Raw genomic sequence first — 20,372 nt, 5'->3', positions numbered from 1 at the left:
CAGGCAGCCAAAGTATTGGAGCTTCAGCTTCAGCATCAGTCCTTCCAATGGATATTCAAGACTGATTTCCTTTAGGACTGACTTGTTGCATCTCCTTGCAGTCCAAAGGACTCTCAAGAGTCTTCTCCAATACCACAGTTCAAAAGCATCAATTTTTCAGTGCTCAGCTTTCTTTATGGTCCAACTCTCACATTCATACATGACTACTGGAAAAACCATAGCTTTGACTAGATGGACCTTTGTTGGAAAAGTAATGTCTCTGCTTTTTAATATGCTGTCTAGTTTGGTCATAGCTTTTCTTCCAAGGAGTCAGCATCTTTTAATTTCATGGCTGCAGTCCCCGACTGCAGTGATTTTGGAGCCCAAGAAATAAAGTCTCACTGTTTCCATTGTTTCCCCATCTATCTGCCATGGAGTCATGGGACCAGATGCCATGATCTTAGTTTTCTGAATGTTGAGTTTTAAGCCAACTTTTTCACTCTCCTCTTTCACTTTCATCAAGAGGCTTTTTAGTTCTTCTTCACTTTTTGCCATAAGGGTGGTGTCATCTGAACATCTGAGATTATTGATATTTCTCCCGGCAGTCTTGATTCCAGCTTGTGCTCATTTAGCCTGGCATTTCTCATGAGGTACTCTGTATATAAGTTAAATAAACAGAGTGACAATACACAGCTTTGGAGTACTCCTTTCCAGAAATGGAACCAGTCTGTTGTTCCATGTTCAGTGCTAACTTCTGCTTCCTCACCTGCATACAGATTTCTCAGGAGGTAGGTCAGGTGGTCTGGTATTTCCATCTCTTAAAGAATTTCCCACAGCTTGTTGTAATCCACACAGTCAAAGACTTTGGCATAGTCAACAAAGCAGAAATAGATGTTTTTGGGGGGACTCTTTTGCTTTTCTGATGATCCAGTGGATGTTGGCAATTTGATCTCTGGTTCCTCTGCCTTTTCTAAATCTAGCTTGAACATCTGGAAGTTCACGGAGGCCTGGCTTGGAGAATTTTGAGCATTACTTTGCTAGCATGTGAGATGAGTGCAATTGTGTAGCAGTTTGAACATTCTTTGGCATTTCCTTTCTTTGGGATTGGAATGAAACTAACCTTTTCCAGTCCTGTGGCTACTGCTAAATTTTCCAGATTTGCTGGCATATTGAGTGCAGCATTTTAACAGCATCATCTTTTAGGATTTGATGATTCCAACTGGAATTCCATCACCTCCAATAGCTTTTTTCATAGTGATGCTTCCTAAAGCTCATTTGTCTTCACATTCCAGGATGTCTGGCTCTAGGTGAGTGATCACACCATCGTGGTTATCTGGGTCATTAAGATGTTTTTTTGTATAGTTCTTCTGTGTCTTGCCACCTATTCTTACTATCTTCTGCTTCTGTTAGGTCCATACCATTTCTGTCCTTTTTGTGCCCGTCTTTGCGTGAAATATTCCCTTGGTATCTCTTATTTTCTTGAAGAGATCTCTCGTCTTTCCCATTCTATTGTTTTCCATTTCTTTGCATTGATCACTGAGGAAGGGTTTCTTATCTCTCCTTACTATTCTTTGGAACTCTGCATTCAAATGGGTATATCTTTCCACTTCTTGCTTTTCACATCTTTTCTTTTCTTAACTATTTGTAAGGCCTCCTCAGGCAATCATTTTGCCTTTTTGCATTTCTTTTTCTTTGGGATGGTCTTGATCACCGCCTCCTGTACAATGTCACAAACCTCCATTCCTAGTTCTTCAGGCACTCTATCAGATCTAATCCCTTGAATCTATTTGTCACTTCCACTGTATAATCATAAGGGATTTGATTTAGGTCATACCTGAATGGTTTAGTGGTTTTCCCTACTTTCTTTAATTTAAGCCTGAATTTGGTAATAAGAGCTCATGATCTGAGCCACAGTCAGCTCTGGGTCTTGTTTGTGCTGCCTGTATAGAGCTTCTCCATCTTTGGCTACAGAGAATATAATCAATCTGATTTCAGTATTGACAATCTGGTCATGTGTAGAGTCTGGTCATGTGTAGATGACCTTACTCGTCTTCTCTTCTCTTATGTTGTTTGAAGAGGGTGTTTGCTATGACCAGTGCGTTCTCTTGGCAAAACTCTGTTACATCTCTAGCATAACATGTTTTTATGACTCTTTTATTGGCAGGAGAATTCTTTACTACTAGTGCCATCTTGGAAGCTCTGACACTATCCCCATAGACTTTAAATAATCAATAAAGAACATATGAAATAAGATCATATCTATGAATAGTATCATACACTCTATGTTTTTAAGATGTTAACAAATGTCTGATGAAATAGAATCTCAAGCTGCCCCATTAGGTATTTCTGGGGCATTCTTTTCCTACCACTCATAGTTCTTAATGAGTCATACAGTAGGCATATTTGATTCCACTCAAATGAGCATATTCTAAGGAGGAGGGCATGGCAACCCACACCAGTATTCTTGTCTGGAGAATCCCCATGGACAGAGGAGCCTGGTGGGCTACTGTCCATGGGATAACAAAATCTGAAACGGCTGACTAAGCACAGTACATATTCAAGTTGACATACGTGAACATTATGTAACTATATATATTTATATATTCATATATATATGTATGGTATTTCTATTTATATATACCAAGTTTGATTGTAATTGTATTGGTGTCTGTGTGCTATATATATATATATATATATCTCTACAGCATTTGGTTTCTTCAGACTCTGAACTGAAAATATACCATGCATATAGGTTTTTCTGTTTATATTTACCATGTGTGATTGTAATTGTATTGGTGTGTGCATGTGCTACATACATAAATGAATATATAAATATATATATAGTATCTACAACCTTTGGTTTATCAAAGACTCTGAACTGGATACACCATGCATGTATTGTGTCTGAGAAAAAGCAACAATAATATTTATTTGAATTCAGGAAATTATTTTATATTCTGCTAATAAAATTAGCACTGGGACTTGAAATCAAATACTTTTGAGAATGATAAAGCTTATGCTTAATGCAAATAGATTAGAACTTCAAATATGTAGGCCAGGAATATAAACAAAGGGCTTCCCAGGTGACTCAGTGGTAAAGAATCTGCCTGCCAATGCAGGCCATGTGTGTTTGATCCCTGGGTCAGGAAGATCCCCTGGAGGAGGAAATGTCAATCCACTCCAGTATTCTTGCCTGGGAAATCCCATGGGCAGAGGAGCCTGGTGGGCTACGGTCCATGGGGTCAGAAAAGAGTTGGACATGACTTAGTGATTAAACAGCAGCAACAAACATAAATACTTTAAAATAACAAGACTGCTAATTATTATACATATAAAGGCAGACAGTATCACTAAATATTACCTGCTTGGGTTTCTCCATTTTCTATTTTCTTAAGTGAAAGTAAGCAATTTTCACTAAAACATAAAGTATTGAAATATACTAAAGGTGGCACTGTTGCTTCATGTTAACCAGAGGCCAAACTTTTTAAAGTTTTATAATGGTTTCAGGCGTTACATTTTATCATGAGTTGTAACAAAGTAAATCGTTGAAAAAAATTAAATTAATGTATTTTATTTCTCATATAAATTAGATATTGAGGTTAAATCAGTTAATGGGGCAACATTTCCATTTAATTTACATATAATTTTAAATTGGGTCACCAACGTACTAATGAAAGAAATGTTTGACCAATTTATATTTGATATATTTATCATTGAAAAGTCAACTAAGTTAATAATTTCAAGACATTGATAACTTAATTACTCAAAAATATATCTCACTCTTAAGGTTCTACTTTGTAGGCTATGGGTTGTAGATATATTGGCTACCTACAAAAAGCACATTTATAAGCATGAAATTACAGAATAATTATTCTGAATTCAAAAGCTGTGTAACTTTCAAAAAGATTGTCCAACATATTTTTTCAAATAAAAAATTTTCCTAGCTCATTTTAAATACAATTCAATCCTGAATTTCTTTGCTACTTTCAGCAAAGGTGACACAAGGTGTCATTTAATTTTAGCAGCTGATCATTCACACTTAAAATTGTCAAATATGATGTCAAAAAAGAAGACATGTAATTATTCCTAAAGACATTTTCTAGTTGGAACACACAATAATGAGAAAACAATTTTTTGAAGTGCTGCTGGGTTCTAGGAACTTTATATATATTTTCTTGGATCTTCATAACAACTCTGAAACAGAGGAGTTATTATATAACACGAAGTTGTTCTTATTTTACAGGTGATAAATAACCCAGTTTCCACTACTCAAATGTACAGTAGCTTAGCCACTTTACTGTATTTCTCTATTTAATGTTAACTTCATTTTAAAAATTTAATTCACACTATTAATTTGTACCATAACCAAGATCTACATTTTACATTATTCTAGTTCTTAAATTATACTACTGTGTTCAGATACTGAAAATCCACCTGTGCTGGATTTTGAACTTAAGAAACATATACGCTCTACATTACATCCCTGGGGGTCATTTATCTTATAACTGGAAGTTTGTGTCTTTTGACCACATTTACCTATTTTATATATCCCCCAGCCTCCTCTTTGGCAACCACCAATCTGTTCAATGTTTCTATGAGTTCTCTTATTTCAGATTCTGCATATAAGTGAGTTCATATAGCATTTGGCTTGCTCTGTCTGACTTTTTTTCCACTTATCATAATATCCTCAAGATTCATTCAAGTTGTTTCAAAAGGCAGGTTTTCCTTATTTTCATGGCTGAATAATATTCCATTATATATATCTCACTATGTCTTTACCTGTTCATCCATCAATGGGCAATTAGGTTGTTTGCATGTCTTGGCTATTGTAAATAATGTTGCAATGAACATGGAGGTACAGATATCTCTTGATGATAATGATTTCATTTCCTTAGAACATATACCCAGAAGTGGAATTGCTAGATCTTATGGCAGTACTATTTTTAATTTTTTGAGGAATCTTCATCCTCCATCTCTAGTGGCTGCTCCAATATACATTTCCATTAACAGTGTAATAATGGTTCTGAGTGTAATAACGGTTCCGCTTTCTCCATATTCTCTCCAATACCCACTATCTCTTATCTTTTTGGTAATAGCCATTCTAATAAAATATCTCATTGTGGTTTTGAATCACATTTCCCCAATGAATAGCAATGTTGACCATCTTTTCATGTGTCTGTTGGCCATCTCTATGTGTTCCTTAGAAAAATGTTATTCAGATCCTTTGTCCATTTTTTAATTGGATTGTTTCTTTTTTTGATACCGAGTTACATGATTTCTTTGTATATATATGTTTGTATATATGTGTTTTATGTTTATATATATATATGTTTATTAACAATCAGATACCTGGTTTGCAAATATTTTCTCCCATTTCATAAGTTGCTTTTCATTATGTTGATGGTTTCCCTTGACATATTATTGTCAGTTTACACAATCCAGATCTAAGCATCATCCTAGCCCTTTGCACCATCAAGAAGGAATGTCATCTTTTAGGAGTTTTTTTGTGGATGCTAGCAGAATGTTGCTTTTTATGGAGGAGCAGGTATTTCTAATGATGGAAGAAGGTTGGTAGATGCATAATGCAGATACGTAAGGCACAGCAGAGGAGAGACAGGAAGACACAGGACAGAGAAATCTTTTTTATATTTCAACTTATTTAGTCTTGCCATAAGTTGTGAACTTTATTTCACAGTAGTAAGTGCATTTTTAGTTTTGTAAGAAATTGAAACTCTTTCAACTTGACTGTACCATTTTGTATTCCCGTCATCAGTGTGTGAAAATTTCTGTTGCTCTGCACTCTGACCAGCTTTTGGTATTGTATTATGCTCTTTGGTAGTGTACAATTTTATTTTTAAAATAATGTACATAGGTTAATTTTATGATTGGGTAATCTTGTTTGATATTTGAAAAGAATATACATTGAAAATATTCATTCCTTTAGATTTAATTATTATACTTCATAAGGGTGGCTCAGTGGTAAAGAATCTGCCTGCAATGCAGGAGATGCAAGTTCTATCCCTGCACCAGGAAGATCACCAGGAACAGGAAATGGCAACCCACCCCACTATTCTTGCCTGGAAAATTCCATAGACTGAGGAGCCTGGCAGGCTGCAGTCCATGGGCTCACAAAGAGTGAGACATGAACATGCATACATGCAATATATGTTTAAGAGTAGAGGCTGTTTCCAATTTTTTTAAAATCTAAAGCATCAATCTGTTTTTTCCTGCTCAGAAATATTGAGAATAGTTTACTTTTTGAAAAAATAAACCTGAATTCTCTTTCAGTGGAAGATTCTTTTTCTCTTAAATATTTTAAAAACATATCTTTAAAGTTATATTTTTTAATAACTTGGACAAAAATAATTTATAATTAGAAAAGTTTAGAGTACCTTTGTTAGATAATCATCAAGTAATTTTTACTAACTGGACAAAAGTTGTTTAAACTTGACTAAACAATCATATATTTTTTGGTTTTCATAACCAAATACTGAAAGTGTTGAAACACATAATCAGTTGATAGAACAGGAAATGCCACTGGATTAGAGCATAAATTGTAAGCAATAATATTTTAGTAATTACATGACAAATTTACTGTTAAATATGTATAGACAATATAAAATGCAGGAATAATATTTGGAGTGACATACCTTTGTTATCATTTTTCTCTAAGTCTTTTAGTGCTTGAACAAACATCTGTTGACTTTCAGTGAGAGGCCAACTGTTATATAACACCAAACACTGTATAATATACTTGTATACCTGGAAAAATGCAATATTTAAGTATAAACAATAAAAAAATAAATATAGTATATGCTTAATCATTTATTATTTTAGGCACATAATAAATGCATTTTTTCTGGATCATACAATAATGATTTAATTAAATACTGTTAAATGTTCTCCAAAATTCTGTAATACCACAGTCTATAATAGCCTCATATCCCCATCAATACTATCATATATTCTAGTATTTATAATTTTTGCATTCATGTTTATAAGTTAAATTTATTTTACTTTTGTTACTCAGTTTTGGCATCTGAATTACATTAATCTCTTAAAAAAGACTGGAAGGTTTGTATTGTTTTTCTATTTTCTAGAATAATTTACTCCTCAAAAGTCTGTTAGATCTATTTTGTAAAGCAGCTAGGCCTATGCTTTTTGGAAAGGTATGACTTTGATTATGACTTGTTTGATTATTCTTATTATTTCATATTTTCTGCTTTTTGTGGAGCAGCTAGTCTCTTCTTCCTCCTACCCCAGGAATTTTACATTTAAAACAATTTTTCTAAGTTTTAAATTAGCTAGTGTGTGTGTGCGTGTGTGTGTGATCAGTTGCTCAGTTGTGTCCAATTCTGTGGCCCAATGGACTGTAGCCTGCCAGGCTCCTCTGTCCATGGAATTTTCTAGTCAAGAATACTGGAGTCAGTTGCCATTTCCTCCTAGAGGAGATCTTCCCAACCCAGGGACTGAACCTGTCTCTTGTGTCTTGCATTGGCAGACAGATTCTTTACCACTAGCACCACCTAGGAAGCTCTAGCTAATATAAAGTTGTATATAATACTTAAAAAATTTTTAAACCTGTTGTTTGCATTTATACCTTCATCCTAATTTTTGTTCTATATTCAATTCATTTATATTTTCTTTCTTTTTTCTTAATTGATTGGTCTTACAAAACACAAGCGTTTTTATTAATCTTAAAAACCTTAGAGTTTAATTGTTGTAGATTTTGTTCCCCGTTTCTTAAATTTTTACTCATTTTATCGATATTTTTTCTCCTTATTTTTGAGTTATTATTTTACTTGTTCTCTAACTTTTTTGTTTCAATAGTTTAGTTCATTTGTTTGAATCATTCATATTTTCTGATGAGTTAATTTAAAAAGTCAACGTTCCACTGAATGCTACTTTAGATGTGGTTTACAAATTTTGATTTGTAGTTTTCATTTTTATTGAGCCCTTTGTATTTAATACTTTCTTTTTAAAGGATTTTTAAGCTAAGGAATTATTTAGTATATTTACATGTTTTCACATTTATGTGATTTTAAGCTGATAATTATTAATTTCTATATTATTAAATTATGTTCAAATAACAATTACACAATATAGTTTGGGTTTTTTTGAGGCTTCTTGTGTGTTCTATGAAAAAGTATATTTACTTTTTATGAGGTGAAGTGTTCTATTTAGAAATCTAAAAGATTAAGCTTATACTTAATATTTCAAATCCTAATGATCAAGTGTATTTTGTTTTTCAACTTAATTTACTCTTTTCTGAAAAGTATGTGTTAAAATATTCAAATATTAATTACTAATTGATTTTTCTATGTAATTCTGTGTATGCTCAGTTGCTCAGTTGTGTCCAACTATAGTCATGTCCCATAGACTGTAGCCCACCAGGCTCCTTTGTCCATGGCATTCTCCAGGCAAGAATACTGGAGGCTTGCCATTTCTTTTTCCAGGGGATCTCCCTGACCTGGGGATCAAACTCAAGTATCCTACATTGGCAGGTGGATTCTTTACTGCTGAGCCACCAGAGAGGCCCAATTACTGTCATATTAGGATTTGGTTTTGACATTTTGTTTTTATTTCTTTCAATTAATTTATTTTCTTGATCTCCAATGGATAAATCATATTTTTATTTGCTGCCTTAAATTATATACATTGTTCTTTATTTCTTCAATTTTAGGAAAATAATTGTTATGATTTATGTTGAGCTTTTAGGAGTAGTACAATTGAATAAATCTTCTAAATGTTAATTACCTGCTGTGGTGTGCTAGCATTTTCGTCTATAGTGGGTATATAGCTGGTATCTTCATCCATAATAGGCTGACCAGTGTCCACTATTGCACTTCCAGGCCTTTTATAGGATTTCTGACCTCCTGCAGATTTTTTCTTGATGTATAAATCTTGCTCTTTCTTTAAAGCAGCATGAGCTGAAAGAATTTGCTTGCTGGCTGAATATGAGAAATATTGTTTATGTTAAAATATGTGGAATATATAATCATTGAAAGTGAAAGTGAAGTCGCTCAGTTGTGTCTGACTCTTTGCTACCCGATGGACACCAGGGTCCTCTGTCCATGGGATTTTCCAGGCAGGAGTACTGGAGTGGGTTGCCATTTCCTTCTCCAGGGAACTTCCCGACCCAGGGATCAAACTCAGGTCTCCCACATTGTAGACATAGGCTTTACCGTCTGAGCCACCAGGGAAGGTCGAGTTATAACGTCTACTTAAAAAGCAAGCAGGGAGGACAGAACTGACAGCTTAAGAAAGAAATAACACAAACCGGTTTCCAATGTGGACTGAAAAGACTATATAATAATAATAAAACAAGTCATACTATTTAACACTAAATTATCTAGTTGCAGAGAAAGACCAAAGTTCTAGCTATGATTTTTTTTGTCTTAAAAAAAATTTATATTTATAGAAAACTTTAAGTTTGGTAAATAATTACTACTCAAAATTTTTAGGGATGACATTTCTGGTCAAATAACATGAAGTATATTCACAAAGATTGTATGACAAGCCCCTTCCTAGTCTTCTAATTATATAACATTTTTTATTATTCATAATGGGGCTTCAACATTTAAAAATTAAATATGTAATACCAACTGTAGGACATTGATATTTTAATGAATAACTAATATGAAGATACTTCCATATGAAATATAAATTTTAAAGAGTTAAGGAAGATTACTCCTGAGTCGACTTTCAACATTATTTTCTGAAGAATACTATGTTTACAGAAATATATAATCATTACTGTGTTATTTATTATATCCTTATAAAACACATTCAAAGGGACAGGTCAATTTATTTTTTCATGAGATAAAAAACATCACTGGCTTCTAGGAAATATCCTGGTCTTAAAGAAACACTGTAATGATGTATGACTTGGATAGAACAATGCATTTTCTGAGCAACCACTGATTGCTACAAGAATGTAATTCAACAAATTCTCATTCATGTGCCATTTGAATGACAATAAACTAATACCACATGTTCTGACTACTTCAGTGTTTAATACTATGCACGTGCATGTTATTGTAATTTTTAATGTCTTTATTATTTCATAATTGACAAATCATATAAGTACCATTATATTACTCACATGATTTGTTAATTAAATACAGCTATCAAATGGTATAATCTACATAAGTTCTTAGTCCTAGATGGAGTTCCCATAAAAATAAATTTCTTACATAGAAATTTAATAAACTAGTTGTGAAATCTGTACATTGAGGGCATAAAACATTGTTGAGAGAAATTAAAGATATATGTTCATGAACCAGAAACCTCAGTTTTGCTAAGATGCCAATGCTTCCCAAGTTTAACAAAATTCCAATAAAAATCTAAAGCTATAAACCATATGGTATATCCATACAATGGAATAACACTCAACAATACAAAAGCGAATGGAGCAGCACAACATAGATGTATCTCAAAAACATTATGTCGAGTGTGCTAAAACAGTATTTACATTTTATGGAGTTTTAGAAGATGCAAAACTAGTTTATTGTGATGGGAATGTGAACAGTGCTTGTCTCTTTGGGTGTTGGGAAATTGAATAGAAATAGCCTGAGGGAATTTTTCTGGGTAACAGAAATGTTCCATATCTTGTTAAGAGTGTAGGTCACACTGATAGATAAACTTATCAAAACTCATCAACTTAGATTTATTTTTTTGCTCTGTGTAGATTATACTTCAATAAAAAATTAAAAATGAATCACACAAAGTCCCTATCCTTTCCTTCATTAATTCCTTCAAATGTGTACTTAATCATTCATAACCCACTGTTATGAAAAATATTTGAAACAAATATAAAATAAAGAAAACATTTTCCTTAATATATGATAGTCTACACATAAATTGATGCTTTTGAACTATGGTGTTGGAGAAGACTCTTGAGAGTCCCTTGGACTGCAAGGAGATCCAACCAGTCCATTCTGAAGGAGATCAGCCCTGGGATTTCTTTGGAGGGAATGATGCTAAAGTTGAAATTCCAGTACTTTGGCCACCTAAAGTGAAGAGTTGACTCATTGGAAAAGGCTCTGATGCTGGGAGGGATTTGGGGCAGGAGGAGAAGGGGACGACAGAGGATGAGATGGCTGGATGGCATCACTGACTCGATGGACGTGAGTCTGGGTGAACTCCGGGAGTTGGTGATGGACAGGGAGGCCTGGTGTGCTGTGATTCATGGGGTCGCAAAGAGTTGGACATGACTGAGTGACTGAGCTGCCTGACTGACACATAAATTAGAATAAAACAACTAATTCCAATAAAAAAATGGGCAAAGCACTCAAAATTTTTTTCAAAGAAGGAAATATTAAAAGGTGATATATAAAATATATAAAAATATGCTTAAACTGCTCTAATGGTAAGCAAAATATAAATAAATTTTTAGCATTCAAATTGAAATCAGAAATATGAAGACCCAAAAAATATGATAACCCTGTCATTCAGGGGCATGGGTAAAAGAAGATAAATTTATGAAACTCAACGGAGGGTAATTTGACAATATATACCAAAATCACTACTGTCTGCACCCAGTGACTCAACAGTTCTACTTCTAAGCATTTATCTAATACATGCACATTATTTGTTTAGAAAAATGTCTATTCAGATTTCTTTAAAAATTTAAGTACTGTTTATATAAACTAATGATTAGAATGATCACACATCACTATCAGTAGGAGACTGCTTGCATTAATTTTGATAAATCATCAACAATTTTGAACCTTATACAACTATATGAAATAAAATGTTTTACTACTATTCATCCATATTTCTTCCTCAAATCCTCAATTGCTTAGATTTGAAGGAAAGTTATGACCAAACTAGACAGCATATTGAAAAGCAGAGACATTATTTTGCCAACAAAGGTCCGTCTAGTCAAGGCTATGGTTTTTCCAGTGGTTACGTATGGATGTGAGAGTTGGACTGTGAAGAAAGCTGAGCACCAAAGAACTGATGCTTTTAAACTGTGGTGTTGGAGAAGATTCTTGAGAGTCCCTTGGACTGCAAGGAGATCCAACCAGTCCATCCTAAAGGGGATCAGTCCTGAATATTCATTGGAAGGACTGATGCTAAAGCTGAAACTCCAATACTTTGGCCACCTCATGCAAAGAGCTGACTCATTGGAAAAAACTCTGATGTTGGGAAAGATTGAGAGCAGGAGGAGAAGGGGACGACAGAGGATGAGATGGATGGATGGCATCACTGACTCAATGGACATGGGTTTGGGTGGACTCCGGGAGTTGGTGATGGACAGGGAGGCCTAGCATGCTGCGGTTCTTGGGGTCACAAAGAGTTGGGCATGACTGAACGACTGAACTGAACTGAAGAAAATTTTGTGGAAAATTATGAATTTTATATTACCCTTACAGCATAAGTACTGATATTATTCCTAATAAGTATATGAGATATACAGACATGCTTTTAAAGTTTCCATGAGATAGCAAAAAACCTAAAGAGGCTTAAGATTTTTGTTCCTAGCTCATTTCAAAGCCTTCAATATCTTTGCAATGGAATTTATTCCTTCTTTAGTACCATATAATATTTGTTTACAGGCTTCCCTGGTGGCTCAGATGGCCTGGTGGCCTGCAATGCAAACCTGGGTTTGAATTGCTGGGTCTGGAAGATTCTCTGGAGAAGGAAATGGCAACCCACTCCAATATTCTTGCCTGGAGAATCCCATGGACAGAGGAACCTGGTGGGCTATAATCTGTGGGATCTCAGAGTCAGACACTACTGAAAGACTTAACACTTTACCTTTCCGTGTTTGCTTGCAGAATATATAACTTAATCTGTCATGTCCCATTTCACTACAAATGTAACACACACACATTTTTTGCATGTATTTTTAGTGGGGGCCTTCCAGAAATACATACAGTAAAAAATTCATAAATGGATATGTTTCCAAGAGAAGCACCTTAAAAAACATTTAGAAAGGAAAAGAAATTTCAATATCTGCTTATATGATTCATAAACATAAACTAATAGCATTCTTTAAAACTAAGAGTCTGTCTGACATCTAAATAAAGAAAATATCTAATTTATGATAGCTAATCTATCAACTTCTGTGGAGAAAATTTGCAATCTTTTCTGTGAACCATAAAGAAGTCCTGAATAGATGGAAATAAATAGCCTTTACTTGCCTAGAAATTCAATGCTATGAGGGTATAATTAATCTATATATTCAAAGCAATCAGAAGGAAAATGATTTTTTTGGTTTCAGGGGAAATTTAAAATATTGTGTTAAAGTTCATTTAGAAAATACAATTATGAAATAGAAGCATCTTGTAAAAGAAGAACATTCTTGGATAATGGCTCTAATTTGGGGTCAATTTGTGAATTATGTTCTCATTATCTTTCTCCTCCATTGCTGTCACTTTCTTGGCCAGAAGTAAAAAAATATCATTGTGTCAAATGGTTATGTGTGATTCTCTTGCTAAAGCTAACTTTTTAAAAAATTAATTTTTTTGAAGGATAATTTCTTTATAGAATTTTGCTGTTTTCTGTCAAACCTCACCATGAATAGGCCATAGGTATACTTATATCCTCTCTCTTTTGAAACTCCCTCCCATGTCCCTCCCCATCCCACTCCTCTAGGTTGATGCAGAGCCCCTGTTTGAGTTTCCAGAGCCATACAGCCAACTCCCTTTGGCTATCTATTTTACATATGGTGATGTCAGTTTCCATGTTACTCTTTCCATACATCTCACCCTCTCCTCCCCTCTCCCCATATCCATAAGTCTATTCTCCATGTCTGTTTCTCCACTATTGCCCTGTAAATAAATTCTTCAGTACCACTTTTCTAGATTCTGTATATATGTGTTAGAATACAGTATTTATCTTTCTCTTTCTGATTCACTTCACTCTGAATAATAGGTTCTATGTTCATCCACCTCATTAGAATGGACTCAAATGCATTCCTTTTTATGGCTGAGTAATATTACTCAGTTGCAAAGAGTCAGACAAGACTGAGTGACTGGACTGAACTGAATATTACTCAGCCATAAAATGCTAAATTTTAAAATGAAATAATGATAAGCTATATGAGCAGGAGGAGATGGGGACGACAAAGGATGAGATGGTTGGATGGCACCACCAACTCAATGGACAGGAATTTGAGCAAGCTCCAGGAGTTGGTGATGGACAGTGAAGCATAGCATGCTGCAGTCCATGGGGTTGCAAAGAGTCGGACACGACTGAGCAACTGACCTGAACTAAACTGATACGATAAACTACAGTGTTTGCCTCTATGAATATAAATCAAAAACTTTGGAGAGTAATGTTTGGGGCAACTAGTTACTTAAAAGAAAAGATGTAAGGCTGTAAACAGGATAGGAGAATCACCCACAGTACCTGCTAAAGTTTTGGAATTACAGCGTTCCTGCATGAAGTAAAACAAAAAACAACAACAAAAAAATCTGTACAGCATGGATTAGAGAAAAGAAAACAAAGTCATCTTCAAGAGTAAGAGTGGAATCTGGACTAGCAAAACCTAATAGTACCCTTACTGGTCTTAACATACTTGAAGAGAAATATGTATAAATATTATATTTTGTTATTTGGGCTTATCCAAATAAATATATAGAAATGGTTCAGGCAGATTGGCATGAAAAGCCACAAAGCAGAAACATGAACTAGTACTGAAGATGATCTACAGGATGTTCAAGGATAAAGGGAAAAAGATGGGAGGAAAGGAGACATGATCTGAATTAATGTGTTTTAACTAAGCTCATTGTATTACTAATATAATAGGGAATTTCCCACCTTCCTGTGTCTAAAGCATGACATCTGTGCCCTAATTGTGTCATTACAGTGTAGTGTCTTCTCAATTCTCTGGTCCTCCAGATTTTCATTCATATTGGAAAGGAATGTCCCTGGGCTGCAATAACAGTTTCCAGGGTCAATAACAGAGGAGAAAAAGAGTTCTGATTTGGTTTCATTTATTTTAAAAAGGAGAAAGAAAAGAAACTTATGAATATTAGAAAATAGGCAACAGGTAAATTCTTTTTAGTATTTTGCTTATATACTTGAGATAATCAGCATAAACACTATTGGGAATAATGAGAGATCAGGAAGAATGCCAGCCACCACATAGTTATGCAAAGATCAGCTAGACAGTATAATCAATTTTAAAATAAAGCATGAAGGCAGAAATCAGAAAAAGCAAGCTTATCAAAATAAATGTAAGTGGATTACATCACCCCATTTCAGAGATTAGAATTTTAGATTTAGTGGGAAAAAATACCCACTTATAAGAGAAAGGTTGAAAAGCTAAATGTGTGAACCAAAATGAACAGGCAAATGATAACAAATGAAGAACCAGCATTACTATCTTACAATCTATTAAAGTTGAAAAAATACTGCTTTATATTCATTTAAAAAATACAGCATATCAATAAATATAAAGCAAATGTAGAACGTTTTGCAACTAACAATGTAACATATACATATGTAAACTGGAAAATATTAGAGATAAATTTGGATACATTTTACAATTAAAATAGATCTTAACATACTTTTTTCAAAAAATTATAAGCCAATAAGATAAAATATAAATGCCAATTGAAATTTTAAATATTGCAACTAGCAAGTTTTCTTTTTATTATATATATATATAGAGAGAGAATGTGTGTGTGAGTGCACATGTATTTAGACATCAAATCATTTACCTCCAAAATAGAGAATAAGTGTTCTTTATAAACCTCAATGTAATACTAACCAAAACTGATTTGAATTAGGTCGCAGTGAAAACATCTATCCAATGCTCAAAATAGAAAATATATAAATCACACTAACTCCAAAAGTTTAAGTAGATATTAAAACAGAAGACCAGCTAAAACAGTTATTTGGAAATTGTAAAAATATTATAATAGTTAAAAGTTAAAGGGAAAATACTATCTAACAAACCAAATAAAATAGTATATTCAAAACATAGGATTGTATTGAAACATGGATAAATAAGTTTTATTTCAAGAATGTATTCCAAATTAAAAATTAATTTATGAGACTCAAAGGGATAAAATTTGATGATTTTTATAAACAAAGAAGTAACCAATAAAGTCTCAAACCTATACTAAAATCCTTAATTATCAATAGAGAAACTTTCTTAAATATTATAAAGGGCATTTATCAGAAGTCAACAACAAACATCGTACTGAATGGTAAGTGCTCTAAGCCTTCCTATTTAAGAATAAGAAGTATATCATCATCACTCTTATTTAACATAGGTTTGAAGACCCCCACCAATTTCACAAATAAGAAAAACAAATATCAATTACCAAAACAGGTAGTATTCTACTTTTGTTTAAAATGAGAATGTAAAAATGGACAGTAGAGGTGTAAGAGCTAATATGCTAACAGTATTTCTTTTTTCTGGGTTGTATGATTACAAAGGATTTCTTGCTGCCTTGTTTATAATTTTATATTTTTCAGCTTTCTACATTGGGCATGTGTTACTTTTATAGTCATAATCAAGTTATTAAAATAAATGAATATATCTTACAGTATCACTGTTATCCCTTATTTCAGAAATAATTTTATTAGTTAAAAGCTCTGGTGACTATTACATTGCGGGTAATAATTTCAACATTTTTACTAATTTTAATAAGTAGAATATTTTCTAAAAATAATGAATTTGGAATAAAAGTAAAAAAAGGCACAGATGTAAAGAACAGTCTTTTGGACTCTGGGAAAAGGCGAGGGTGGGATGATTTGAGGGTAGCATTGAGATGTGTATATTATCATATGTGAAGCAGATCGCCAGTTCAGGTTCGATACATAAGGCAGGGCTCTCAGGGCTGGTGCATGGGGATGACCCTGGGGGATGGGATGGGGAGGAAGGTGGGAGGGGGTTCTGGATGGGGAACACACGAGCACCCGTGGCTGATTCATATCGATGTTTGGCAAAAACCACTACAATGTTGTAAAGTAATTAGCCTCTAATTAAAATAAATTAATTAATTTTAAAAATTCTTTCAAAATAATAAAAATCTATTTCTTATTTGAAAATCTGAGCGAGCTCAAATAATAAAGCCTTTAAAGTACAATTATAACAAATCTATTGCTCTTCAGGGATTAATGTCATGCACAAATGCAATAGTTTTCTAAAAATACTATGGTATCAAATTTTACCGATTTTACTTGCTATTTTATCTTAAAACATTTTAACCATCAGTTACATAAATATCTGTTTATGAATCTATATATGACCAATTTTAAAAGCCACACTTACACTGGGAGCTCAAGGCTTTCTCATTCCCCAAGAAGTTAATTGCTGGTATGATAGCTTGACCCTTCCCAGTAGAGCTCACGATAACTTCTTCGTTTTCTAAGATCTGTAGCTTGATGAATACATCTGGTTTGGATGTGCGTACCTGTATTGTAACAGGATGTGGCGATGCAACTTTAACTGAATACCTGTAAAGAAAAACATTCATCTTTATCAACAGTCTTTTCTTCAAATCACTAAGGAAATTGTATCATTTACTGATATGATAATCTACAAGTAAACCTACTTTATACAGTCAGTTAAAATCCTGGAAATGTTAGTGCTATTATAGACTTTGGCTAAAGATCCCAGTACGCTCGAGTAAAATGAAATTATGTATGAGGTGCTTATTACTATCACATCCCAAGCAGAGATAGGAAATGTTTTATTTAGATATGGTATGCGCTCACTGATAAAGTTTGATAGATTGCAAACTACTGCCACATCGCACCTTTCCATCACGCCCTCCTCTCCAGTGGAACAAAGAGCATGGCTGGCAGTAGCTTTCAAAACTTCACTGTCAAGTGTTTTCTTTGAGCCACAAAAATAGAAATCAGAAGTAGTACTTGTCACCTGTGCTCTCACCCTTTAACCATGCCGGTTGGGAACCTCTTGGAAAAATAATGAAAATTCCTAACTCTGTCCCTTAATGCAGTCTAAGATCTCTAGTCTTTTTGTTGGGGTTCTTTCCTACTTTAGGTGAATCCTTGCAAATGCTCAGGATTCTATAAACTTCCAGTTTCTCTACAAATTTGCTTTTCTCTCTTCTCTCTTCTGTATCTTGTTTCCTCTCTTTACTACTTCTTGAGTTTGGCTTTTGTACCCAAGGAGGTCTCACCTGTTTAAAAACAGATCAAAACAAGACAAAAACCAAACTGAAAAATATCTTCAATCAACCCTGCTGTTCAGCCTCAGCTCTATTTTACTCCCCAGCTTATAGTCTAAGAAGAGTTGTCAACTTCTACTGTCTCAGCTCATCACCTTCCACTCACTCACAACACCTTACTCTGCCCCCAACAAGGTGCTAAACTTGCTCTTGCCATGGTTTCAAGCAGCTTGTCACTACCCTAGAGAAATCTCAGTTCTCATCTTCCTTGATCTCTCAGGGGAATTTGACAGGGTTGAATCAACCCTCATTTCTTCTTTCTTCAAAAACCTTTTACCCATGGGCATAACAATTTTTGTACCTCCTAATTCAAGGGTGTTTTTTTTAGACTTCTCTCACATCAACATTCTCATAAATATCAGAGAATCTTAATATTCTGTCCAGTATCTGACTCTTTTTGTACAAACTTTCCCAGCAGAAAGTACAAACTGCCCAGCAGAAATGGGCAGAAACAGAATACTCATTTCCAAATCCATGTTTCAAGCCCAGCACCCCTATGCAATATCTCTCATACATTTCACTGGCCTACCAAGTTTAACATGTAAAAATGAATTAATCATCTTTCTGTTGCCCAACCAGCAAATAGAGTCCTCTTCCTGAAACCTCTATTTAAACAAACAACACTTATTCTCCAACAGTTTCCAAAGTCAAACCATAATCAACCAAGATTGTCCATTTCACTTCCTTGATATCTTAAAATCCTTTTCCCTCTGGATTCACTGTCACTGTTTGTTATAGGTTAAATTATTTCTTCTCAAAAACCTGCTGGAGTCCTAAACCCTAGCACCTCACCATGCCCCCATTCTTGGAGATATTATCCCACAGAAATCATCAAATTAAAATGAGGACCTTATGAAAAGGAGATATCTGGAAAGAGAGAGACACAGGGAGAATGGTGCATGAAGAGGAATACAAAGACCAGGGTCATAAATCTACAAGCCCAAGAGTTCCAATGACCAGCAACGTCTAAAAGAGAGAGCATGGGGTATTTTCTCCCTCACAGCCATCAGTTCAGTTCAGTTCAGTTCAGTCACTCAGTCGTGTCCAACTCTTTGCAACCCCATGAACTGCAGCACGCCAGGCCTCCCTGTCCATCATCAACTCCCGGAGTTCACTCAAACTCACATCCATCGAGTCGGTGATGCCATCCAGCCATCTCATCCTCTATCGCCCCCTTTTCCTCCTGCCCCCAATCCCTCCCAGCATCAGAGTCTTTTCCAATGAGTCAACTCTTCACATGAGGTGGCCAAAGTACTGGAGGTTCAGCTTCAGCATCATTCCTTCCAAAGAACACCCAGGACTGATCTCCTTTAGGATGGGCTGGTTGGATCTCCTTGCAGTCCAAGGGACTCTCAAAAGTCTTCTCCAACACCACAGTTCAAAAGCATCAATTCTTCAGTGCTCAGCTTTCTTCACAGTCCAACTCTTACATCCATACATGACTACTGGAAAAACCATAGCCTTGACTAGATGGACCTGTGTTGGCAAAGTAATGTCTCTGCTTTTGAATATGCTATCTAGGTTGGTCATAACTTTCCTTCCAAGGAGTAAGCATCTTTTAGTTTCATGGCTGCAATCGCCATCTGTAGTGATTTTGGAGCCCAGAAAAATAAAGTCTGACACTGTTTCCACTGTTTCCCCATCTATTTCCCATAAGCAGGAATCAATTCAGCTGATGCTTCGATCTCCCAAATTTCAATGAAAGGGAATCACGTATTTAATCACGTGAGTTAGAAAGGTAACTATTCCAGTAGTAAAGGATGGATATGTAATGAATAGGGGCTTCCCTGGTGGCTTAGATGGTAAAGAATCTTCCTGCAATGTGGGAGACCCGGCTTTAACCCTGGGTTAGGAATATCTCCTAGAAAATGGTATGATATGGACCCCAGTATTCTTGCCTGGAGAATTCCATGGACAGAGGAGCCTGGAGGGCTACAGTCCATGACGGTCGCAAACAGCTGGACACAACTGAGGGACGAACACACATATACTGAATAAGGTGATAGAGAAAGAGAGAAAGAAATAGAAAACATGAAGAAAAAGAGTGAATATAATGGAGAAATGTATTCCAGAAACACAGTGTTTCTGTAGATAAAATAAAATGAAACTACGAAGTAGTGGAGGACGCTTAGAATAAAGAGGAGGGCACAAAGATGAGAAGTGTGTGGGAATTAAAACCAAAGATCTGATAAATGAAAGAGAGTGGAGTCCATGATGAGGACTACTTATCTA

General features: G+C 34.7%; 1 protein-coding gene across 1 annotated transcript in view; it reads right to left on the bottom strand.

The window, feature by feature from the left end:
* Positions 1-20,372, bottom strand: part of ADGB (androglobin) — a 185,652-nt gene that overhangs the window by 35,900 nt on the left and 129,380 nt on the right. The window contains exons 27-29 of the mRNA XM_055534699.1: positions 17,219-17,403; positions 8,737-8,930; positions 6,630-6,741 (exon numbers count right to left, since the gene is read on the bottom strand). Of these exons, the coding sequence (XP_055390674.1) occupies positions 6,630-6,741; positions 8,737-8,930; positions 17,219-17,403 (491 nt within the window). The remainder of the gene's footprint in view (positions 1-6,629; positions 6,742-8,736; positions 8,931-17,218; positions 17,404-20,372) is intronic.

Source organism: Bubalus kerabau, chromosome 9 (genome assembly GCF_029407905.1).
Source record: "Bubalus kerabau isolate K-KA32 ecotype Philippines breed swamp buffalo chromosome 9, PCC_UOA_SB_1v2, whole genome shotgun sequence".
Taxonomy (NCBI): Eukaryota; Metazoa; Chordata; class Mammalia; order Artiodactyla; family Bovidae; genus Bubalus; species Bubalus kerabau.
Note: the sequence above shows the minus strand (reverse complement) of the source record. Positions and strands in the feature narration are given on the sequence as shown.